The sequence below is a fragment of the Cyprinodon tularosa genome, unplaced genomic scaffold (genome assembly GCF_016077235.1).
Source record: "Cyprinodon tularosa strain WSP-4 unplaced genomic scaffold, ASM1607723v1 ctg243, whole genome shotgun sequence".
NCBI classification, from domain to species: Eukaryota; Metazoa; Chordata; class Actinopteri; order Cyprinodontiformes; family Cyprinodontidae; genus Cyprinodon; species Cyprinodon tularosa.
In genome coordinates this window covers 259,464-283,309 of record NW_024038903.1, presented here as the reverse complement: position 1 = coordinate 283,309, position 23,846 = coordinate 259,464, and the positions used below count along the sequence as shown (strand labels likewise).

Below are 23,846 nucleotides of genomic sequence, written 5' to 3'. Positions count from 1 at the left end.
AAAAGTTCTCCCTTCAGAGGATGGCTGATGAGACATCAGCTGGAAAGATTGAAGGACAATCCTGCAGCTCAGGGTGCAAAGTTTTATTTCAGATTTCTAGAGGATTACAATGATGAACATATGAACATAGAATATTAATAATTTAATATTTTTGGTGCTTTTTAAGTTTTCTTTTTGTTACACCTATATAGTTACACCTATATATTTATGTCATAATGTGTTTTAGGTCTTTGTTTCATTTCCATTTTGTGTCATTCCAGTTGTATTTGTTGTTTATTCTCTGCTGCCCCCTTGTGCCAGTCTCCTTCCCATAGCTCCCTTCTAGATTCTTCTGTCCACACCTGCCCCCAATCAGTTGATTACTCCATTCATTGTTCTGTTTAGCATATATACTCCTCCTCTGCAGTTAGTTTTTTGCTGGATTCTTCTCATTCCCCCATTCTGTGGGTTTATTCCTCGCGAGTGTCTCCTAGTTATCGGTTTCTAAGGTTCTTATCAATCGTTTTTACTTCTTTGTTACATTTTTCAATGAATCATCTCTGCCTCTTCAGCTCTGCATATGGGTCCACAACAAGTATTTCTGACATCCTGACAGTATAATTTGTTCTTTTTTCTTTTTAACATTGAAATGAATATGAAATCAACAAATATGTCTTAAGTGTTTATGAAGCCTGTCTTTTCTAAATTAATACTAACATGACAGAGAAATAGAAAATGTTACATGCAGTGTTGTACTGTATTGAACATGCAGAATAGGTTTTTCCCAACATTAAGTATAAATGTCACGTTTAGAGGCCCATCAAAAATATGTAAACAGAAAAAATGTTGAGGTGTTTCTTTCCTTGTTTTTCTAACTGTACTGCTCTGTGTGATATATAATATTTATATCAAGAGAGGTCATTTAAAAACCCATTTCCTCCTAAAGCTGTGACTTGAAGAAGAACAAATTACGGTAAAATTAACTTTAAAAGTTTTTGAGAATGTTTTAAAGTCCTGAAATCAGGCCTCACTGAGCTCATGTTTAATCTTTTGATTTTAAAAACCATTTAGCAGGTAAATCTCTGACTGGATTAATAGAACAAACAGCAGAGTTGGAGGCAGCTTCAGTAATTAATCTTAGAGGTTTGACTGTTTCATCAGCAGCAGCCTGTCGAAACTGCCCGCCGTGCAGATGGTGGGGGTACCATCTTTCTTACAGGCGTCTCCAATAAAACCTCTCTGCAGCTGCCAAATGAAACAACAGGCTGTGTGGTCGTCCTCACAGGTGCCTGCAAAATGTCCTTGGCATCAATGATGCTTCCAGCTCTGCTCCCACAGGACTGAGGGATTCAGCCGGCTCCTTGAGGAAAGCTTAATGTCTCCCTACAGGCTTTATTACAGAACTTAAGATACTTCAAAGGAGGAGTGAAGGCTCAGAAACACATCATTATAAATATATGTGTCCTACTATCCTTCCAGGCACAATTGACTTCCATTCATTTTGAATTCCTTTCTATGGCCTAACTCTAATTAGAACATGTAACGTAACCCAAATCTGAACTCAATTCACACCTCGGTTCTTCACATACAGTAACCCCAAAACCAAGAAGAGAACTTCTCCTGATGGGGATCTGTAAATACATGTAAGTCCACACAAAGTGGCACATCCCTGGAAAATTGTCCCCACAATGTAACAAATACTTTGCCTCACACACGGATGATCTCTCCACTCTTCATATCAGAACAAATTCCAGGAGGCAGGAGCAACTGTTTGTGCAGAGCACATGAAGACTCTGCTGTAATTGATTTCTGTTTGACTTTCAGTCACAACAGAAGTGAAACAGGAAATGAAATCTTTAAATAGCCCTCAGGAAAGAAAAAAAGGGCACAGACTTACCGTCTCCGTCTCCTGAACCAGAACCAGGGTCTGTGAAGACACAAGAGACATGGCAGCAGTCAGATATTTGTTCTGTAGATGCAGTTTGCTAGAAAAAAGAGACAGATTTATCCAGCAGGTTATTACTTCGGATACTGAAGGCTAACTTTTATGAAGATTCGATGAAGTATTAAAGCCAGCATGAAAATGAAAGACTGTTTATGGACATTCTTTTGTGGTTAAAGTCAGATGTTTACATTGACTTTTCAGGTTGAAGGGCATCTTTTTCTGGCGCTTTTAAAGAAACTGTAAAGAGAATTCACCACTTTTCTTCTAAAGACATTATACATGTAATAAATGTGCTGTTCTATATGGATAACAAGTCTAATAACCTTTTATAATTAAATTTTGGTTTCAACATTCCTGTGTTTAAGGATTTTTTTGGTGTTTAAAAGTGTTGTTTCACGTCGTTATGTGGCTACCCCCGCCACCTGGTGGCCCACCAGTATAAAAACGAAGAGCAAAGCCACTTATTGTTAGGAATCTAGTTTGTGTGGGTTGTGTGTTTGTGTTTTCTCCCTCCACCACCAGGTGGCGCCCGGTTCTCGTTGGCCCTTCCACACACCTGCGGATGGTTGCCTCATTATCTGAGGACTCTTAAGCTGCTGACTGCCACTACCTCGACGCCAGAATGTTTGCCTGTTTTGGGTACTCTAGCCAAGCTGAGTTTAGCAGAGTCAACTGAGTCTTTGTCTCCCTGAGCCCTAACCTTGTTGTTTTTGTCTTTGCCTCTCGGCAGAAAATCATCCTGTTAACTGGATGTTTTGGCCTTCTCTCCCTGGAAGGATCGTTTGAGCTTCACACTGAGCAGGGGATGCAAACTGGATGTTTGGACCTTCTCACCCTGAAAGGATTGTTTGAGCTTCATACTGAGCAGGGGATTAATCTCCACACGAACCGTTCAAGTACATCAGGAAATTTAAGTGGCAGTCAGCTCCATCGCTCCTCAAGGAACCAACCTAACCTGAGAAAACCCTGTCTGTTGTCCAACGAGTCAACCAAGTTCTGGAAAAACCCACACCGACTTCTGGGAAGGACACCTTTTCCCTGGAAACGTGAGTCCCATTTCAGTCTTTGTTTTTGCAAGTCGTCACTCAAGTTTCCCACTGAGCCTGAACTAAACTCTGAACTTCCCTTCTCACTTCCAGTTCCGGTTCACCAGCATTCTGAGTAACACTGGATCCAACTCATCGTGCTTTCAACAAACCTGTTAAACTTTTTCTCTGGTTCTCTGAGTGGATTTCTGCATGTGGGTCAGATCCCTAAAAAAGAACACGACATTTATGCTTTGTTGCCAACTCAGGTCCTAAATTTAGCATATTTTCAGATCCCCACCAACTCTTTTTTTAAAGCAACTAGCAACAGATCTAGCACCTTTTCCGGTCTTTTTGGAGACTTTGGTGCCAAAACATAGAATACCGATTGCTTTGAGTTTACAGTTAGTGAGCGAGCCCCACCTCTTCAAAAACACAGGAAGTCAGACGCAGCAGCTGCAGCCTATATCTGCAGTCAGAAAGCAGAGCAACATCCTCTGTTCCCCATTGAACATGAGTCACATAATCTAAATATAATATTAAGCTTTTTTTTTTCATTAAAACATTTTAACGGTGAAATGGTAACATACCCCATTGTCTCAGGGCAGAAAAAACAAATGCTTTCCTGAGTTCTGAGACCTAATTTTAAATGCTAAGTTGTGTTTTGTTTAAAATTTCAGATAGGCGATTAATAAGACACATTTCTGTGGTGTGAAAAAAACTGAGAAGACACATTAATTTCTAATTTATATGTTTTTTAATAACTTCATCTTTATCAACTTGAATGATTATACAACAATTAACTAGTTTTCCTCAGAGGTTATACCTGTTTTATGAATACCTTCAATAACTTCTTCTAGAACTGGGCTGGTCAGGAAGAAGAGCAAAACTGCAAGTCTTAGCTTAAAAGAGATTGGTTGGGATTATTTGGGTTGACCAAGAAAGAAGAACCTGGTCTAAAGCTGGTAAATTCAAGCTGATTTGAAACCAGATGTTTCCTACGTGAAAAGCAAAAGCCTTAAGCCATCTTAACACAGGGATGGCAAACTGGCTTTATTATTGGGCCACTTCTGCGTCATCAAGTCTGTAACAGGACTGACTGCAGCTGTATGAATTATCCATTTAGAAGTACTTTTTATTTTTTATAAAGAGCACATTGCTCTGATATCATAAATATACATCCATTAGTTTATTATTTTTTTGTTGTTGTTGCAATTTGTTCTTTCATTTTAGAAACTAAAAGTTCAAATGGCTCTACCTTGATACATAATATGTCTTTTTTGACACATGAGGGCTGGGAACTAAATGCCAACGACACTGGTGTCCCCTGCTGGAACTGAATTGTTTGAATTCACACTAGTCTCTAATTCTGTAACTATATTTGTGTGATGTCAGACCAGTCACATCTGCATAATCTGGAATCTATGATATCACAGCTAACCATCCTGATGTAACTAAACAAATTTTATGTCACACTAGGTTCACCTACAGGAAACAGATATCTATGCTTTCACACCAGTTCGCCTCTGATATCGCAGCAGTCCCTCCTGTAAAAATGTATTTAATGTAACACTAGCATGCAGCAAAAACTTATAACTATGATGTCACTACACCCTCTTTTAAGGAAACTCAATATCAATGATGTCATATCAGTTCATCTTGCAGGAACTAAATATACATGATGTGGAACTGTTCTCTACCTGTGGGAACTCTCACTATGTATAATCACAAACCAGTACTGTTTGCAAAAACACAATATATATGACATCACAACAGTCCTGAAATCTATAAACCCACTGCAGCAATAATTATCAGTGATATACTGGTTCTTATTGCAGGAACTAAATATTACTGAGCTAAATCAAGGATGTCACAACATCCCTTCAGTAGGAATTAAATATATATGACGCCACACCAGACTCACATTTGTCACATTTCTTTAGTAAATTGAACTCTATGTTTTCACACTAGTCACTTTTGCAGTAATTTTTATGTATAATATCACATCAGTTCCTTCTCTAGGAACTGAAATCAGGGATCTTACACCACTAATTGCTTTAGGAACTAAATATTTATGATGTAACACACAAGTCCTTTCTACAGGAAATAAAAATGTCATACCACTTTTACTGATATTGAAATTATACCAATCCTTCCTGTATGAACAAAATCTTTATGGTGTCACAGCAGTTCCTTTTGCAGGAACTGATATTTATTATGCAAAATGTCCTTCCTGTAGGAAATAAATATCTGTGAAATCACACTGGTCCCTCTTGCAGGGATGGAGAATAAAAAAATACAGGTGGAGCCATCTCCTAGCTCTTTCAACTTTACCTCAAACAGCATGCACTGTTAAAAAAGTAAATGGCAATTGTTGTTCTAACACACAATTGTATTGTAATCTGACTCAGAAATATAAATTTGACATCTAACAAATAAATACATGTTTGCCCGACTCAAATTCTCAGAAGTTGGTTTTACAAGGAGTTTTAAATCGCTTATATACAAGATTTTTTGAGTTCCCTCAACTGTAAACTCATGGGCATGCGCACTGCTCATGTTCATGGACACGCCTACTACCGTACGGGGTTTCCTATCCCTTTCTTCAAGAGCACAGCCTTTTTCCCTCACGTTTGAGAAGATTGGCGGACATTGTGGTTTTATGTTTGTATCTGTTGATATAGTAGCCTTGTTGCACACATCATTGTTCCTGCTGGAACCACTAGCCCAGACTGCTATTTACCACAGCACACACACACGCATGCATTCAGGTCTCCAACTCCTGAATAAGCAAACGCAAACACACGCACACGTGGAGAGGAAAGTGCAGTTCTCAAGAGGCTCTCAGGTTACTTTGCTCTGTGCAATTAAGATTATGTTGTTGAACATGGTTTTTTACTGTATCTATTGATACAATGTTTGACTTGAAGCAATAAAAATGTTGTATTAACATAATTTTTTGTGTGTTGAATGATGGGTAGTGAAGACGATTGGTAGAACTAAAAAAACTGAGTTGATAGAACTCAACTTACAGATAATACTACAAAATCGGAGTTTGTAGAACTCAAAATATATATGTCAAACTCATAAAATAAAGTTGATAGAACTCAGAACTTAAAGGTGAAACTGAAAAACCTAAGTTGGTAGAACTCAAAATGTATGTGTAAAACTCAAAAACCTAAGTTAGTAGAACTCAAAATTTCTATGTAACACTCCAAAAACCTAAGTTGGCAAAACTCAAAAATCTTTGTAAACTCAACCACAGTGAATTTAAGTAAGGAAAACTCAAAAAACCAAATGCATCACGTTGCCTAGAAAATATAAGTTCTGTCAACCTCTATTTTTTTTTCAGTTTGGTTAGAAAGATCTGGAAAATGATCCAGATCAGAAGGGGTTCTGAAACAGATAAATCAAGCTTATACCAAGCCTACCCAAAGCTCTGTTCTCAACTGCCCTCCATGGCAGGAAACCAGGCTGGTTAAATTAAAGTGAGGTAAATTTTGAGTGGAATTAAAAGAAGAGTAGTTGGTTCTAAGATTAAAGTATCCTAGCTAAAAAAAATTAAAAATTCACTAAATACTAGTGAATTTGTTTACCTATCTGAGACTCTTTGTTAAAACTTCAGCGCTGTTATTTCAAACCTGCTACCCAGTACTTTTTTTCAAAACAATAGCAGTTTATGTTAAAAAAAATGCTTAATTAACCCAACAAAGGCAGAAACCAAGACATTCACAGTCATAGTCAGTGTATATGGACTTCTCACTGGAGGCTGAGGATACTGAAAGTGCACAGTCTCTGCAGGTGGCTGTCAGGCTGCTTCTGCAGGCGTCTTCTGCAGTCGCTCCATCAGGAAATAGAGTGACTGTTTTAAACTTGGCGGTGATGCACTCAATTAAAGAAATGAACACAGCCTTTGGAGTTTCTGGCAAGACACTGCCGCATTAAGAAATGGACTCTGGCTGCTTTCTTCCATTAAATCCCCCTTCTGCTGCCAGACCACCTCACAGAGTCCCGATGAGGTTGTTTTATAATTGACGGGGAGACAGAAATGGTTGGACTGAGTAGGAGACATATAGGGCTTTGTCAGCATGGTATTGATTATAGTTGAAAGATTTGGCTTAAAACGGCAGGTGAAGCTCTCCTTTAGTTATTAAGATAGAAAAATATTAAAGATCTGAGCGTGAAAAATGTCCAAGTTGTTATTGATTACCTCGGGCAGATTTAGTGATGAAGCAGCAAAAACACCGACTGCAGAGTTTTAAGAGAACACAACGATAAACATGGGGAGAAACTTAGATAAATTTTGTTTTTTTACTGCATTCAAGTCAGATAAAACCATCACAGTTTATAATATTTAGTCATTTAAAAATCTTAAGTTTCAGCAGAAACACAAATAATCGTTTGTCAGGCTTTGCTTCTTTAGTTTTAGCTCTGATAGTTAACATTTCATTTATCTTGGTTGGTGCCCTCAGTCAACGAAACACAGGAGTTCAGCTGGATGAGTCCATTGCTGCTGATGCAGAGCCTGTTTGGCATCAAAAGCAAGTAGGTCAGTGCATCTGTACACAGAGGTGACAATTTATAAACCAGAAATGAAGCAACGGAGCCACTTATCTCATAGAAAAGCATAAGACAAGCATTTTTGGTACCATGCTGAATGTACAGACTTCTAATGCAGCATAAGTAATATGCATTGAATAAAATGAGGACTGAGTTTTATTAGGCTTTGTCAAGCTTGCAGTATGAGCAGGGTTGTTTATGTTCTGCAGGTGAAGCATGGAGGCAGTTCCATCCATCCACCTCTCTTTATAAGCAATATGTTAGTTGCTACAGAGCTGCAGCAGGATCACAGCAGGAAGGTGTCATATAGATATCTAACCGTTAGACTTTAAATCAAGGAGCAGAGATTGAATGACAGATGAAATTAGGATATTTTCACCTTCCTTCATTTTCTGAACTGGCAGAAACTATCCCCTTGGAAAAAATATATTTTTGTGACATTTTGCATTTTTTTCCCCCTTTATTTGTGTTCGGCTTAAATATGCAAATTTTTAAAATAAAAAAGGTCCAACTAAGCAGATGTTTATGTCAACTTTGTAAAGAAACCCGCAAGAAAAGAAATGTAGAGGAACTAATGAATCAGACATGTCTGCATTCTTGGTGTTTAGTTTAAGCTGTGACAACTATAAACGATATAAGCAAGATCTGTTCTGACAGGGTTTTAATGCAGGTCTGTTCTGAACAGAACCAGCCCTGAGAAACCCCTCTGGTGCATAGCTCTAGGATACAAACTTCATTTTCTCCTACAGCCCTGACAGTGGCGAGATCTGAAAATCTCCACCTGCAGCAGAGTCTTTGCTTCTGAGATTGGATAAAAGAGGTACAGATGGTGGAAAAAATGATGAGAACAAACTGTTCATTAACGGTGTGGACACATTAACTCCTGCTTCTGTTGAAGCCCAGTGTCAATAAAACCTGCTGTGCAAATTAAACAAGCTTAATGAAGCGTGGGGAAGTTTGGACTGCAGCTCCCTCCTTCCATAGTTGCAGTCCTCGTCTGGAGACCACTTCAGCCCACACATCCTGCAAAACATCTCTTACAGATCCACCATCTGCCAAAACCTTCCCAAAAGACAAACTTTAACCTGTACCACATTTACCTAAGGCCTATACCAGGTAACTACTCCCTTTCTAAAGCCATCTTTCCTTCCTAAAACTTCATCTTCAGACCCTTATGCTTCGTTCCTTGCTATTTTGTCTCCCTCTTTTCCTCCTACTTGGATGTTTCCTTTTGTTTTATTCTTTCACTCCACCTGAAACTCTTTGTTTCTTTAATTCCGTCCCCCTAATTACCTTCCTACCAAAGCTTCTTTTTTCTTAGTGTTTTCCTTCTTTCATTCCCTTCTGTTTTTCCTACTCACTGCCAGCCAGCCCTAATTTATGGATGCCAAGATGTAACCAAGGCAGCAGGACCTTGTTGCCTCTGCAAAGTGTTCTGTGTCTGGAGCGACCAGGTGAGCAAAATCAAGTTCGTCTAAAATTCTAGGGCACCAGTAAATGATAAGTTCTATTCTTAGCTTATTCATGAGGATGAAAGAGCAGAGCAGCTATCCTATTTATGTCCACCTCCTCCTTCATTCTTAAGACTTTCATAAAGAAGTCAATTTTCCTTCAAATTATAGCATTTAATTCCTTTGATCAAGCAGGTAAGTCACTTTGCAAATGGAATAAGACAATGTATACATTGAATAAGAAAAAAAATAACAACTCCAGTCTGTTATTTTAAGTGTGTTATTTCTAATTATCGCATTTTAAGAGTAAAAAATACTCATTATAATGGCAGATCATCTTAGTTATCTACTCAAATTAGGGTTAAATACACTTATTTTAAGACATTTTACCTTAGTAGATTAGCTCTAAAATATATATTCTGAAAAGAAGGATACAGATTTGGTATCCAGAGCTTTTTAAACCAACCTTTCTAAGCTGTCTGACATTTGGATCCAGCACCAACTTCTCTGATGCATGACCTGCACGTGGTGCATCCATAACTCCTCCCTAGTACCTTCTCTGGTGGGTTTGCAGTTATATTTCATCTGCAGTTCAGTGAGAAAATTAAACCGGCTCATCGTTTAACTTGAGGAATCAGTTCTGAGACCACAAATCCAATCGTCACAAAACCGCAGCAGATGCAGCTTTTCCCCGGCTGAACCTTCTCCTTTCTGAAGTCCAACGAGTTTCTTCGAGCCTGTTCAGGGACAAACTTTGCTGTTTGAAATTGGATTTAATTCCAACGGATAATAAGCAGAGAACATCTTCGAGCTGCAGCAGAGCAGCCTTTGAGTCCTGTCTTCAGCAGACATGAAAGAAAGTCAATCACATTACGCCTAGCTCCCAACTTGTTGCGTCAGTCGCCTCGAAGCAGAGCATTTATACAAAACGAGATGGTTTTGGCGTCTTAGTGTAAATTTGTTTGGTCACAGTGGAGTAAAGCAAGCCAGCCTTAAAGGTCTGGAAAAAAAAAACACATCTTCTGATTCAGCTGTAAAGAAACATCTTCTCAAAAGAAAGCTGAAAACAAGTATTTTAACCAGTGATAACTCTAATCTGAGGTCAGACCTAAGTGAGGACTCTTACCTCATATAACCTGTGGGTTTCATATTTTATTTAAAAAAAAACAAGCAGAAATGACTGCATTTCCTTCTCCTTGGCTCTGGGAAATAAACTCAGCACAACGCACCTTTGGCTCCCAGCCGAACGGTCCAATTACAGGAGGCATAAATCTCTGGAAAAGGAACCACTGGAGGACGGCAGGGAGGTGGAAGCGAGGAGGGGGAGAGTGGCACTGGATCCCCAGTGGAACGGGTAATAAGGGCGGACTGCTGGACGGGGTCTCCTGGGAAATCAGGGTGCAGCCTCCGCAGATGGAGCTGACTGCCAGCACCAACATCACTGCTGAGGAGTTACTGTAAGTTTACTGAAGTTTATTCTTAGAAGTGAAAACAATGAGTTTAACTTGAGCTGCAGGAGAATCTGACTGCAGAGCCCCCCCCCCCCCCCCCCCCCCCCCCCAAACAAAAAACCTGTTGGTACTAAAGATGAATCTGACTGCTGGCTGCTCAGCAGAACCTCCTGAACCTCTATGGTAATCAGTCAAAGGAGCATAATCACATATTAAGACCTTACAAATTTCTACACCATTAGTTGACTATGGTTTCATGTATTCCAACTGAATTTTCACACACTGATGGCTTATTAGGGTTGCTCAGTGGCGCAGTGGGTAGCACTGCTGCCTTGCAGCAAGAAGGTTGTGGGCTCAATTCCTGGCCTGGGGTCTTTCTGCATGGAGTTTGCATGTTCTCCATGAGTATGTGTGGGTTCTCTCTGGGTACTCTAGTTTCCTCCCACAGTCCAAAAACATGATAGGTTAATTGGCTTCTATAAAGTCCCCTTAGGTGTGTGAATGTTTGTTTGTGTCTGTGTTTTCCCCTGCGATGGACTGGCAACCCTATAGCTACCTCTATTTGCGAAGTAGAGCTTGTGTTAGGATTCCTGTCTGTGTGTTTGTATTTCTGTGTTTGTCTCCCTTCCTCCACCAGGAGGTGCCTGGTTCTGGTCCGCCTCCCCCACACACCTGCAGAGGGTTACCTCGTTAACGGAGCGCTCTTAAGCTGCTGACTGCCACTATCTCGACACCAGAGTGCCAGTTTTGGGTACTCTAGCCAAGCTGAGTTTTGCTGAGTCAAACTGAGTTCTTGTCAACCTGAGTCTTAATCTCGTTTTTTGTCTTTGCCTCTCGGCAGGAAGTCGTCCTGCAAACTGGATGTTCCGGACCTTCTCTCCCTGGAAGGATCATCTGAGCTTTAAACTAAGCTGAGGATTTAAACTGGAGGTTTGGATCCTCTTCCCCTCAAGAGATCGTTTGAGCTTTACACTGAGCAAGGGATTCATCTCCACTATGACCTGTTCAAGTCTGGTAAACCCAGAATGCAGAGGGCAGGGAGTGAGCCTCTGCAAACCCTGTCCGCCCTGGAACTACCGCACACAGACTGGAGTCAAAGAGTCAACAACTTATCTGGAAACGTGAGTCAACAACCAAATTCTCCTCTTCAAGTTCAAGAACCAAATTTCCTACTGAGCCTGAACTAAGCACTGTGTCTTCCCCTCACTTTTCAGTTCCGATTGAGCCTGTCAATAAACCTGTTAAAGCTTTCCCCTGGTCTCTCTGAATTGGTTTCTCTGCATGTGGATCCGAGCTCTTGATAAAATCATGACAGCTTGAAGCCGAAAAAATATTATAAAAATCTGCAACAAAAAAAAAAAAGAAGCAAATCTGAAAAGTAATTTTTTTTTTCTTTTATGAAAAAAACTTTTATACCAAATAATTTTTTTAACAAACCTTTTACAGGTTTAAATTTAGTATTTTGTTATATTTTGTTCTTTTACATTATTTTCCAGGTATACATTTTTACTGAACAAGTTAAACTTTATGGTTCCAATTTTGGTTCTCTGATGTAGGCTTTAATCTATAGGGGTGAATGTGTCCTTGCCTTTACAACTAACTCCAGGAGTTTTCAATACAAAGTGATCTGACATTCGATTCAAAAACACAAATCTAACCGTTTAAATTTGCCACAGTGCTTTTATTTAAACCGGAAAATTAAAGGTCTAGTGTACCTTGTGGCTAAAAGGTATGCAGTGTTGTTTGTCTGTTTGTATTTAAGTTAACAAGACCATGGCACCGGTGTTATAATAATGCACATGAGCACAATAAACAAGTGTGTAAGCTAAAGTGCAAAAAGCAAGAAAAAAAGGTCAAGATCAAGTGTTAAAAAAGGGGGATGAGACACAATAATTCTCGTAACAGAATTCAAACATGAATGTTTAAGTTGCAGAAGCATTCAGATTTTGCTGCCAAGTTCATGGATTCAAGTACTGTGCACGGGCAAATGTATGCAGATATCAGTGATAGCAATGCTTTTCTCCAGCTCTTATTTATAGGGATGGAAAAAAATATGTGGCAAGCACTTTTTTATGATAAAATTCTCCAGTTTGGAAATATAAACTGGCAGGAGATGGCAATGGTGTATAACAGTGTTTAGTACCCATTCAAAATTTCCCCACTTTCCTTGATGGTTCCTTGGCTGGCCCTTAGCTAGTCCTTGACTGGTCCCCTGCAATTCCTTTTCAAACATCAGTCTTTATACTAAAATATTCTTTCTGTCACGATTTGTGGACATTAAGATCTAAAGAGAAGTTCCATCTCCTGGTCAGACTCTGTAATTCAGTGAAAGGGTGGAGTCAGAGTCGGACTCCAGAGGCTGGAAGTTAGAGGGGATGTTGGTGGGAGTTCCAGGGAAGTGGGCTGCCAATCAGCTGGCGTTTGACTGGGAAAGGGCCATTTTGAATGCACCCAGTGCAAAAGTTTTTCTATGGCTTAGAAAGAAATAAATACTACCAGGACAAGCGCTTGGTATATATAGTGATATTTGAAAATAAATATATAGTTTTTTCTATACATAAGCTCCACTGCGTCAATATATACAGAAACTCAAATTATATAACAATGACTATATGGTAAGATTACTTAAATGTATAAAGGACCATCTATTATTTTGGGGTGGATCATCAAAATAAGGTGTCATCCTTATTGTCAATCATTCCGCTGATCTGTTTTTGTAACAACATCCTACGTGCTCATCCCGTTAGCTATCTTTTTCTGTGCATGCAAACTTTCAGGCGTATATCTGTGGTAAACTATGGAAAGAAAGGCCTCACAGGAGGCACATATATCCCGGAATACAGGGGACAAAAAGCAATGATCATCTGTCCGAATGGTCAGTTAACTGAGATCACTATATAGTCCACTTTTAAGTCTCGGACACAGTAACCTTGTATGAGCTATAAGAACGGCAACTTTTAAATAGAGCATGCATGAGAAGAAATGGGCTCCTGCATGCTCTTGCACACATTTAATGTACAGGGTTGTGCATGTGCATTTTCTTTTTAAAGCGGAGAGGGCAGGTCTTTTTAAAAATATGAGAAAATTCTCCACAATAACTTTAATATATGCAGATGCTCCATCTCCACTGATTAAGATTCACTCACCTGGACATATTAAGTCTTCTGTCTAAGCAGGTAGCTTCTGTCTAGTAAACATTCTTGCCACACAAATATACAGTAGAATCTTTTATAAAAATCAACACAATATACTGTAGTGGCCCTCAACCTTTTTTACACAATGGATTGATTTAATTTCAGGCAATATTTCCACAAACCATTCTATGGTATATAAAACCAAAAAACAAATCAAATCCATATCAGAAGTAGAATTTGTGATCCTGTCCGTTAAGGCAGCATTCTTTCTTTTGGCGGTCCACGGCTCCTTTCCTCTCCCTTCACTGGACCGATTCTCCTTCTCCTCATTACTCCTTGTTGCTAGCTTGGGTTTTTTAACTGGGGTGTATGGCAGGAAGTATCACGTGACCTACTGTATAGTATTACTATGACACACTGTCAACAGTGTGTCATAGATGAATGTAATGAAGAGAATCTGGTCATTTTTAAAAATGATAAACCATTCAGACTTGGAAAATTAAACCTTTTTAAAAAATAATGGAAGTTTATACTTTTATTCTTTTTGGGACAGATGGACTGGTACCAGGGTTAGGGATCACTGATATACTCGATGTATTCCAAATATATATATAAACATATCTGATATAAATATATCTGTTTTTGTAGATGGATCTGATATAATTTTTCTATCTTTGGATTAATTAGGGAGATGTTTTAGAAACAGCATGACGGTAACTAATGTGACGGCATAAGACAAAGGTCTCCTGGGCTTCGGTTAGTTTGAGAACCTCCAATGTGACCTCTATATGCGTCCTCCAACATCTTCATCAGAAGGGCAGGTTTTAACAGCAGTCAGCGTTTTGCTCTGCAGTGTCAAAAAAAAATTACTTGATGATGTCTGCTCTGTGTTATAAACAGTTTCCTGAGATGGCATTAAACTCCTTAAGGTGTTTAGATGGCACACAGCTGTGGTTGGAACATGACTCATATCACCCGTATCACAAAAAGATACTGGTGTTAAAAGCTTTCTAAACTCTGACAGGAACAGGAAGGGACATTGGCAGTGTTCATTTTCTCTATTTTTATGTTTGCTTTCAAAGCTACACTGAGATCATAAATCTCACTCCCTGCCCTCTGCACACACCTGGGACTTGTTTGTTCCCTCCCAGCTTCCTGAACTGGATCTGAGTCTGCCTCCTATGTTTTTATGGCTTCTGCTCTGATCTTTTCCTGGTTTGCCGCACATCAGAGTTCAGTTCAACTCATTAACTCAGCCTCCTGCTGCTTCCTCCTTTAGGATGTAATCTGCTTGGGTTGCTTTGCAGTTCAGGACTTTATTGTATCCCCAATAGATAGCGTCTGGATTTCCTGTCCTGTTGGTTCTGTCTTTTCTCACCTGTTAATCAGAAAAAGCAGGACTTCTAGTCTTTCATTCAACTCCTCTGTCTTTCATTGTGATGCTGCAGTAAATCTGTTCTTCTTGTTTAAAAAAAAAAAAGTTTTTGTTCAGGATCCATACATATATTTGGGGTTAAAGGCAGGGCAATGCAAGTTTATTTGTACAGCACAACTAGACAATTCAAATTGCTTTAAATGAATTAGATCAAATAAAATAGAATTAAATCATAAAAAAGTAACAGAATATAACAGGTTTGGGTTCAGAAACAGTAAACAGAACATAAAAACCTGGAAGCGGTTTCCAGTTTAAGAGAACGGGAGTTTCAGGAGGATTTTGATGACTCTCATCAGGGGCTCCTAATTAAAATTGATCAGCGGCTGATTAACCGGTTCGGCCTCAGAAATCAATGCCCATGATGACGCTCTGCAGAGCTCAGAGCAACCGTCGAGCTCTCAGCCAGTTAGCAACAGAAAGACGTGTAAAAACGCTGCAGCCGTAGGAGCGTCACACATTATGAGACACAATAAGAAAAACAGATACGGATCAAATGCCGGTTGGCTTTTCACATTTCATTCAGCCTGATTAATGACCTATTTCAACATGTATTTTCTCTAAGAATGACTTTCTGCCATCTCCTTTCAACTTTAGAAAGTCATTATATCATGATGGATGAAGAATAATGCCTGTAATATCTGTGTATGAGGTAGAAGCTAAATAATTGCTTCAAAGAACAATCTTTTTCTGTCTGAAACATTAGATCACTGCTAGGTGTTCATTGTGAAAACTGCAGCTAACCCTCAGCTGCCAGTCCGGGATTTTCCAACCCTGCATGTGAATTTCTTGGAAGGGACTCACCGGTGGAGCACGGCCCGTCGTGGATTCTGGAGATGAGTTTCTGCTGTTTGCAGGCGGCCTGCCGTCGGTAGCACTCGTTCTGGTAGGTGTCTCCATTAGAGCCGCACACTGGGATGTAGTTTTTGTGGCACTGCAGGTTAAACACAGCAGTCAAACTGGTCAGAAAGATGACAGTAAAGAGGCTTGGATAATATAAACCCTGGAAACCTGAGCATCATCTAGAATACACTGGATAGTTTTTACCTCTATATTAGGTTTTAAATAAACAGGAAATGCAAATAAAAAAAATAATCACAGGAACACAAAACCATAAACATGAACATAATACAAAGAATTTAAGCAGGAAAAACCCAAATCTACACAATTTTTTAAGTTGATCCATTTTTTTCCCTAGGGTTTATATTTTATGCAGTCAGTTTATCTTATTGTTCAGATTGTTTATTATTATTGGATGTTTTCAGCAGCTCAGTTTAGTTAGTAATGCCTACATTAAGAACAAGCACAGCCTCTGTTTGGGAAACAGCTCTGCTCTAGCCTGGTTCACAGTCAGAATGATGTGCTAGGAAAAAAAGCTGCTGTTGTTGTGGTTTGTAGAGATCAATAGTAAGCATGCATGAAGTAGGCTGCTGCATCATTGTTTCCAAAACTGTCAGTTTGCCTCACCTTCATGACTAAGATGAAAGCGTTTAGACAGAATCCTTATGTTCATAAAAATATTCAGTGTGTATGTGAGAAAGAGAAGCACAGCAGAAAATATTTGTTTTACATTTTATCTCATTGCAGACGTTCGGATTGGAGACAATCCTCAGATTAGTTCCTGCTTCCTGTTTCTGCTCCATAATAGTTTGATTGTATTACTTTTCCCACCTGGTTTCAGTTTACTGGGCCAACCTGCTCCGGATCAGTTTACCTCTCAGATTCTCTTTGTTTTTAGTGATTCTCTCTCAAGTCTTTAGTGTAATAAGGGCAGAATCACGTTTCCCTCACATAAATCTTAAGTTCTGATTTATGTGAGGAAAACATGCAGGGAAAAAATAGCGGGAGACTAACATAGGTGAGCAGCGGGTAAAATTTTAAACATGAAATGAACTTGATTTTCTGCACACTGCAAAAAGACGTTTTTTACTTATAAAATTAGATAATTATATAATATGCATTTGAAATAAAACAATGCAATAGTTTTTTTTCTTATTTTAAATGTAAATTGTTTTGTTCCATTGGGAAAGTGTCCCACTTACCTCCTCAACTCTTTTTTTTTTTTTTTCTTTCAGTGTCCTGTCTGGCAATGTGGCAATAAGAATAATTGTCTTGATACCAATAAGAGCCCAACAGATTTTACGTCCACAAGTGGAGCAGTAGGGCTATTGCGATAGTGTTCAGTTTTTTCATGCATAGAAATTGCTTTATTATAATTATGCAGGGAGTTTTACAGATTATATGGACACTGCAATGTAAGTAGAACAGAAGAGGAAAAACACAAAAAAGGAGAAAAGATGAAAGAAAGAGGAGATAAAAGGGAGATAATGATAAAACATTTTCAGTCTGCTTCATCAGCTGCAAAAAGATGTAAAAATGACAGCACAACCAACAGACATGGCACGAGATATACAATAAAGTAACACCTAGATACTATCGCTGAAGTAGTGTTATTCAAACTGACATGTACTCTGTGTTTCCTGAAGATAAGAATATGGGCTTTCTGTATGGAAGTGAATCTCAAGTACCTGGAACCAAGCCCCTGTAGAGAATGTATTTATTTAAAAAAAAAAAATCTTATTTAGAATAGTTTTTTTTTTTTTTTTTTTTGCAGTGTGGCATTATGAGAAACTTCCACTGTGTTGAAAATAATGTATTTGAACAGTGACATCATGTTTTGCACTGGAACAACCAGCAGCTGCAGGGAAACATCCAGTAATCCATATTCAATCACCAAGCAGGAATCCCCTACAGGTCTGACCTCTGGCTCACATTACACAGAAACTTCAGTGCAATGGAGAGCAACCGCTGACCGAACCGATGAGCTGGGATCAGAATCAGAGGAAAGAGCTCTGATTTTTTTCCAGAGGAGAGGCGAAGCCTTGATCTCTGTTTTTATTAGCTTGCTGTCGGACAGAGGAAATGCTTCTTTTTCATCAGGTGATAGACAGATCCCTGTCCTTTTCAACAGTAACTTCTCTCAATAATACAGGAGATTGGTCTGATGGAGCATTTATGTTTGTAATGGTGATACTGTTAGCAGAAGGAGCTTCTTTAAAACCAAAAGTTGATCTTCAGAGTAAAATTGAACACATTTAACACAAAACATAAAAACAGGTGTGCAAAACCACAGCAATCCAAAGCTCTTATCCTGCAACCTTTAGATGCTTTCCTTCCTCCAGCACATGAATCAATTTCTGGTCCTTCAGTCATGCAGCTCTGCAGAGGCCTGTTTAACGAGTCATTTATCTCATACATGCATGGTGGAGAATGGATGCTGCAGGATAGCAGCTACTGGAGATTAGAGATCAACACACACAACCTTAATAAGGCCAATGCCATACTGACTATTTTCACCTCAGTCTAGCCGATTCTGGATATGTGCAGATGAATTATGAAATTATGCTTTCAAATGCATTTGAATATCAGATAAATATAACCTGAATAAATACATAGAGACTTTTTCAAATATACCTCAAATGTGACAATTTTGGTGTAAATATACACACATACCACTAAAATCCTACTAAACTCTGACCTTCAGAAATAGGATGCTTCGAAATCCTCTAGAGTACCTGAATAAAAATGGTTCAAAAAAGTGTTTTTGGGCAAATTTCCTTTAAAATTGTGTAAAATATGAAAAAACTGAGCAATTAGTTAGTATTTTTTTTTACTATGAACAACATTTGAAAACAATTTTCTGCATTTTTTCGTATAATAGTTCTCTGATGTTAGAGTAACCAACCGAATAGGTCACTGCAAATGTACAATAAACTATAATTTACATCAGATTTCAACCCATCCATGGAGCAGCTAGGAGCTGACTGGTGAGTAAAATTCAGTTTGTTGCACTGCGGTAAACCGTTTCTATTCCCACCATTTGGTTTCCAAAGATTTATAAATTACAAACCATGAGCAATTATAATGCAGGCGAGGGGAAATGTGGTGTTTTTAAAAGCTGATTTAGGACTGATCTGGTAGGCTGGAGACTGAACGTGTTTCAGAAAGTTATTTGATATCCATTAAACCCACTAAACTACTGAAACTATAAGAGAGGAAGTCTAAATGTGTCTCCTGACATTAGTTGCAATGAAAAAGCTGTAAAAACTGTGCAGTCAGTGATTGTGTTCATGTAATCAAGTTGTCTTTCAATTAAATTATTTCATATACAAAGACTTCAGAATGAAGCAGCATAAATGAGGCAGTTTCCTTAAAGGATTTCTATTATAAGGGTTTACATCTGGGGATTATCTGTTTGATGATTTATAACTAAATAAATGGTTTCTTATAAATAAAGGGATGTTCTATTTACCTGGAACTGGCAGACACATTTGAGCTGAGCGCCGTCATCTCGGCAGACGCCTCCGTATCTGCAGGTGGAGTCGTCACAGACCCTCAGGTCGCTCTTCTTCTCTGACAGATCTGCAGCGGGCACACAAACACAAGGCGAGGATTAGACAGGAAGTCAGGGGGGTGGCGGGCCAATCGATAGGGTCAGTCAGACCTGCAGGACCCTTCATGAGCAGCACATGTTTACTCCGGTCGCTCACTGAATCAGTGTTCATATCGACACATTCTGCAACTAAAAGCCAAGTTATTTGGCACAAAGAAAATAGTTTATCTCATTTCATCCACCTGCTGAGGCTTTATAGAGAGCAGGAAACAGGTTCAGTCTAAAAATGAATCCCTTTTCTACTTTAACACAGACTGCCTCGGTACAGCATCCCAACCTTTGAACTGTTTTACAGTTTCTTAAGTTATAACCAGAACCCCTCAGAGGATTTGATGTGTTGGACCCAAACAGAAGCAAATAAAAGAGGCTAAATAGAAATGAACTAAGTTTCCATTAGGAGCTCTTCACAACTCCACTACTTCCTGAACTTAAGGCAGCTCCTTTACTTTCTGTCTTTGATTACTGGATGAACTGATTGATCCAGGAATGCCTGGCCTGAGGTCAGGCAAATTCACACATATTACCAAGTTCCTTACTTGTAGAAACAGGATGCCTCTAAAGTAGATATAATTTAGAACGTTTCCTTCTAGGTGCCTTGCACAAAGGCACTTCTGTATGTGGCAGGGGAAACAGGAATCAAACTCCCAATTCACAAACAGCTGACAATTATAGACTACTTTGTCTTCATTGGAAATGGTGACTAATATTCATCTCACAGTGTGATGAAAATACTTTACAAAAAAAACGAGTTTATATTAGAATGGGGAAATGTATGGATACATTGGACTCATTCTGGATTTTAACCTGAAATACTCTCTTCTTTGAAAGTTCTCTGAGGAACTTTTAAGGGTCTTTTTGGACTTTTACTGCTTCATCACTTTGTTTCTATCCAGTTTCTGACCATTTATATTAATAGAAGCGATTCAACCGTGAGAAGTGAGGAGAAAAAAAGTTTCTAAGCTCAAGGGAGAAATGGTTTGACTTTAGGAATGAGACATTTTTTGCTCTTTTAAAGGTTTGTCTGTTTTTAGAAGATCTTGTGGAAGTCCAGCCTACGTCCATCCCTAATGATGCTCCCCCAAATTATTTAATGTATCAGCCTTGACAATCCTCTAAAGTTTTTGCTGCTGCAACTTTTCTCTCAATCCATTTTCATTCCACCCAACTATCTATGAATATGCTAATACATTTTATATTATATGAATTATTTAATTCATTCCATCTTTAAAAGGAATTAAAAAGCATAAAAGGTGTTAAGTAAAGAGGTTTTTGATGAGGATATATAATCATTTACCCTTCTAACATTATCATTTTCAAATGGTAGGAAACTTAGGAGCAAAAGATATGAACTCAACAATCAATCATGACACTGATGCTAATTTTAATCTTTAAGCACCAAAGAGCTTCTTGTTAGTTATTCATGACAGGGAAAATGGATGATGCATCCACTAAACTTGATATTCATCAGAGCGTCACTAACGAGCAACATTTCCTAAAATGTCAGCGGGCTCCTTTAAGGTCGGAGTCTGCTGCTGTTTTCCTAAACTCAGAGAAGTTTCTTCTGGAAGTCGCTGCTTATCCTGAATCAGTTCTGCCCTTTAAAGCTTTTTATGAGTAATCAGTTGATAAAATGTCACAATGTGAGACTTGTATGGTCGTTCTCTAATCTGCCCGAGCCGAAGAGCAGATTAGAACCCGACCGAGACACATGCGCAGAGACAGACGCCGCAGGTGGTGGGTGATCTGATAAAACACATGTCATAAAGCGGCAGCTAACTTAAACCACCCACATTCCCTTGAATCTAAAAGCCTCAGATTACAGCCTGCTGCCTAGTTGGCTTTGAGACAACATGTAATGGTTCATGATTATACAGAGCGCCTCCTAAAAATGGCCCCTGAGAATGGAAGTAAAATGGAAAGCAAATGGAAGACTGGCAGAAATCTCCAGCTGATCCAGAAAACTTTCACATTAAAAGAGCAGGAAAATCAAACTCTTGACAGATGTGTCAGAGTTTTACTCCACAATGCTCTGTTTTGGGACCCCTGCTGCTTCTGGAATCTCTGCTCCCTCTTAGGGGCATTCTGTCATCTTCTAAAGACATCTTATTATTGCTATGAGGATGATATTCATTTAGAAATGAAGTTATTAAATCTGAACTCTACTGAAAATGACAACAGCTTGCCGACAGACCCCTTTACTTACTCATAGAAACAAGAACAGATATGCTTGTTTGTAAAAATTAATGTTTAAGACAAAGCCTTCTGAATGTTGGGATGACCTTGGACTGAGATTTTACATCAGATGCTCATGTCAAGTCTCTGCTTGGTTCCTGCTCTTATCCTCTGCCAAACTTTGCTCCTCTGTTTCACGCCTTTAAGTGGAAATACATCTTTATTCCTTTAATTCATCATGCATGAGTTCCTGTAGCACACTTTACAGAAGTTTCAGCTAAACCTGCCTTAAAACAGCGGCAGGTTGTGCAGAACCCTGCTACCAGGCTTCTGACTGAATCCCTTAGTCTCTCACTTGGGATTCAGCTGCTGATGCAACCGCTCTCTGTGTAGAGTGCATTTTAACATTCTTGACTTGAGCTCTTAATGGAGAAAGGCACCAGGTTGTATTAGGAGACTTCATCCACACATCCCCTGAGGGCCCCCGAGGGCCCGCTGAGGGTGCCCATACAAAGTGGAATACAAAAGGAGGCAGGAGTCTTTCATTTAACTTTATTTCTCAACATTGGTACATTTGCTGGAGCGCATTTTGTGATTTTTTCCTTATTTTTCAAACTGACCTCAGGTGCTCTTGCCGTTTGTTGTACTATATATTCTTTTTCTGTTGCCATGGTAGCATAACTTTATGAGGTTAAAACAAATGTGTGTATAGTCTCTTCAGAAAGGACCAGAACCACCACAGAGAAAGGTTGATTTTGTTTCTGTTGAATCTTGTCTGTGTTGACTCAGTCATTTGTTATGGATCATTATCCTGCTGAAAAACACAAGGATGACCCAAATCCTCTGGTATTATAAAGAATTCATGGCGCCATGCAGTCTAAATATTCATCCCATCCTTCATGTCAGACTCACCTGCATGTTCTTTTTTTTCTTTTGCTGTAAAAAGGTCAACTATAATTTGCAATCATACTTAAGCACATGGTTCTAATTAAATATCAAGGGTATGCTCTAACAATAATGGTAGGGGAAAAAAGGCTTGTCTCAGTATGTTTTCTGTTTTATTTACATCCCTAAATGTGCATCACCTTCTGATCCAAACATCCAGTAAAAAGCAAACCTCTCTCTTTTTCTGTTATATTTTGTTGCAGGAAGCAAAACAGTAGCTGAGCAGAGAGCAGGAAAGTGTTATCAGCGCCTCTTTGTTCAATGTTGTTTCCTTGGTGCATGTTGCAGCCGAATGTGGCTAAAAGTAGCTAAATCAGACGGTCAGCCTGCCTGCTAATGGAAAAACAGCAGGATGTTCATTCCGACACAAACAGGGCTTCTTTAGACAGATTAACATAAAGAAAGGCTGCTCTGCTCGTGGCTTTCAGACTTCTAAAGCTACCCTTTAAGAACATATTTAGTGTGTTACAGCTGCAGTCAGAGTGCTTTTCTGTTAATAAATCTCTATTCCTCCTTAGATCTCTGGTATTAGCAGCATCCAGACAGCTGTATTCAGATGGAGCCATGAAAGTAGGACGGAAGGAGGCTTTTCAGTGGTAATGTGCGGGTCTGCAGGCCGTTCATGGCTAATTAAGTCCATGCAGTGGCCGCATCCATCAGCAGCTTGCAGGCTGACAAACACTGCTGCTGGGTTTGTGTGGAGATCTGTGGGTCAGGGCTCCTTCCTGTTTGCAGCTTTTCCTTTTTAATACAAAAAAAAAAAAAAAACAGCTTCTAGTGTACAGAGGGTGTCCTGGCTGTTTGATCAGAGGAGGGAGAAGAAGCTGCTGATATATTTCTCAGCGTTTGTAGCTGTGCTCAGGTTCCTCACCCTCATACATTTTACAATAGAAGCAGAGATTTGAAATGCACATAATTCCCCACTTTTGGATCGGGGGCAGAACTAAAGAAGTCGATGGAGCGTGGCAGTATCCGTCGCCTAGAAGAACGTCTAGCCCCCAAATCCCCAGAGCGGGTCCTGGTTGTCACCACCGACCAAGGACAGACTCTTTATCCTACACCCCCAGCCTGCAGGAGCAGAACATCTATAAATCATCCTATGCTTGGACGCCTGTAGGATCCCTTTAACTGCTTCAGCACCTAACACATTTAATGGAATGCTCAACTGTAATGCTTTTAGTACAGCACAAAAAGGATGACTTCTTTTAAACAGGAGGAAAATGTCCTTTTCTAATATATCCTTACGATTTATAAGCCTTGTTAGGTTTATTAAACTGACTTCAAACTATAACAAAACAC

The 23,846-nt window shown here is 39.2% G+C and overlaps 1 protein-coding gene across 1 annotated transcript in view; it reads right to left on the bottom strand.

Annotated features, from left to right (window-relative positions):
- Positions 1–23,846, bottom strand: part of LOC119785213 (tomoregulin-1-like) — a 97,312-nt gene that overhangs the window by 31,189 nt on the left and 42,277 nt on the right. The window contains exons 2-4 of the mRNA XM_038287720.1: positions 19,290–19,399; positions 15,782–15,911; positions 1,877–1,906 (exon numbers count right to left, since the gene is read on the bottom strand). Of these exons, the coding sequence (XP_038143648.1) occupies positions 1,877–1,906; positions 15,782–15,911; positions 19,290–19,399 (270 nt within the window). The remainder of the gene's footprint in view (positions 1–1,876; positions 1,907–15,781; positions 15,912–19,289; positions 19,400–23,846) is intronic.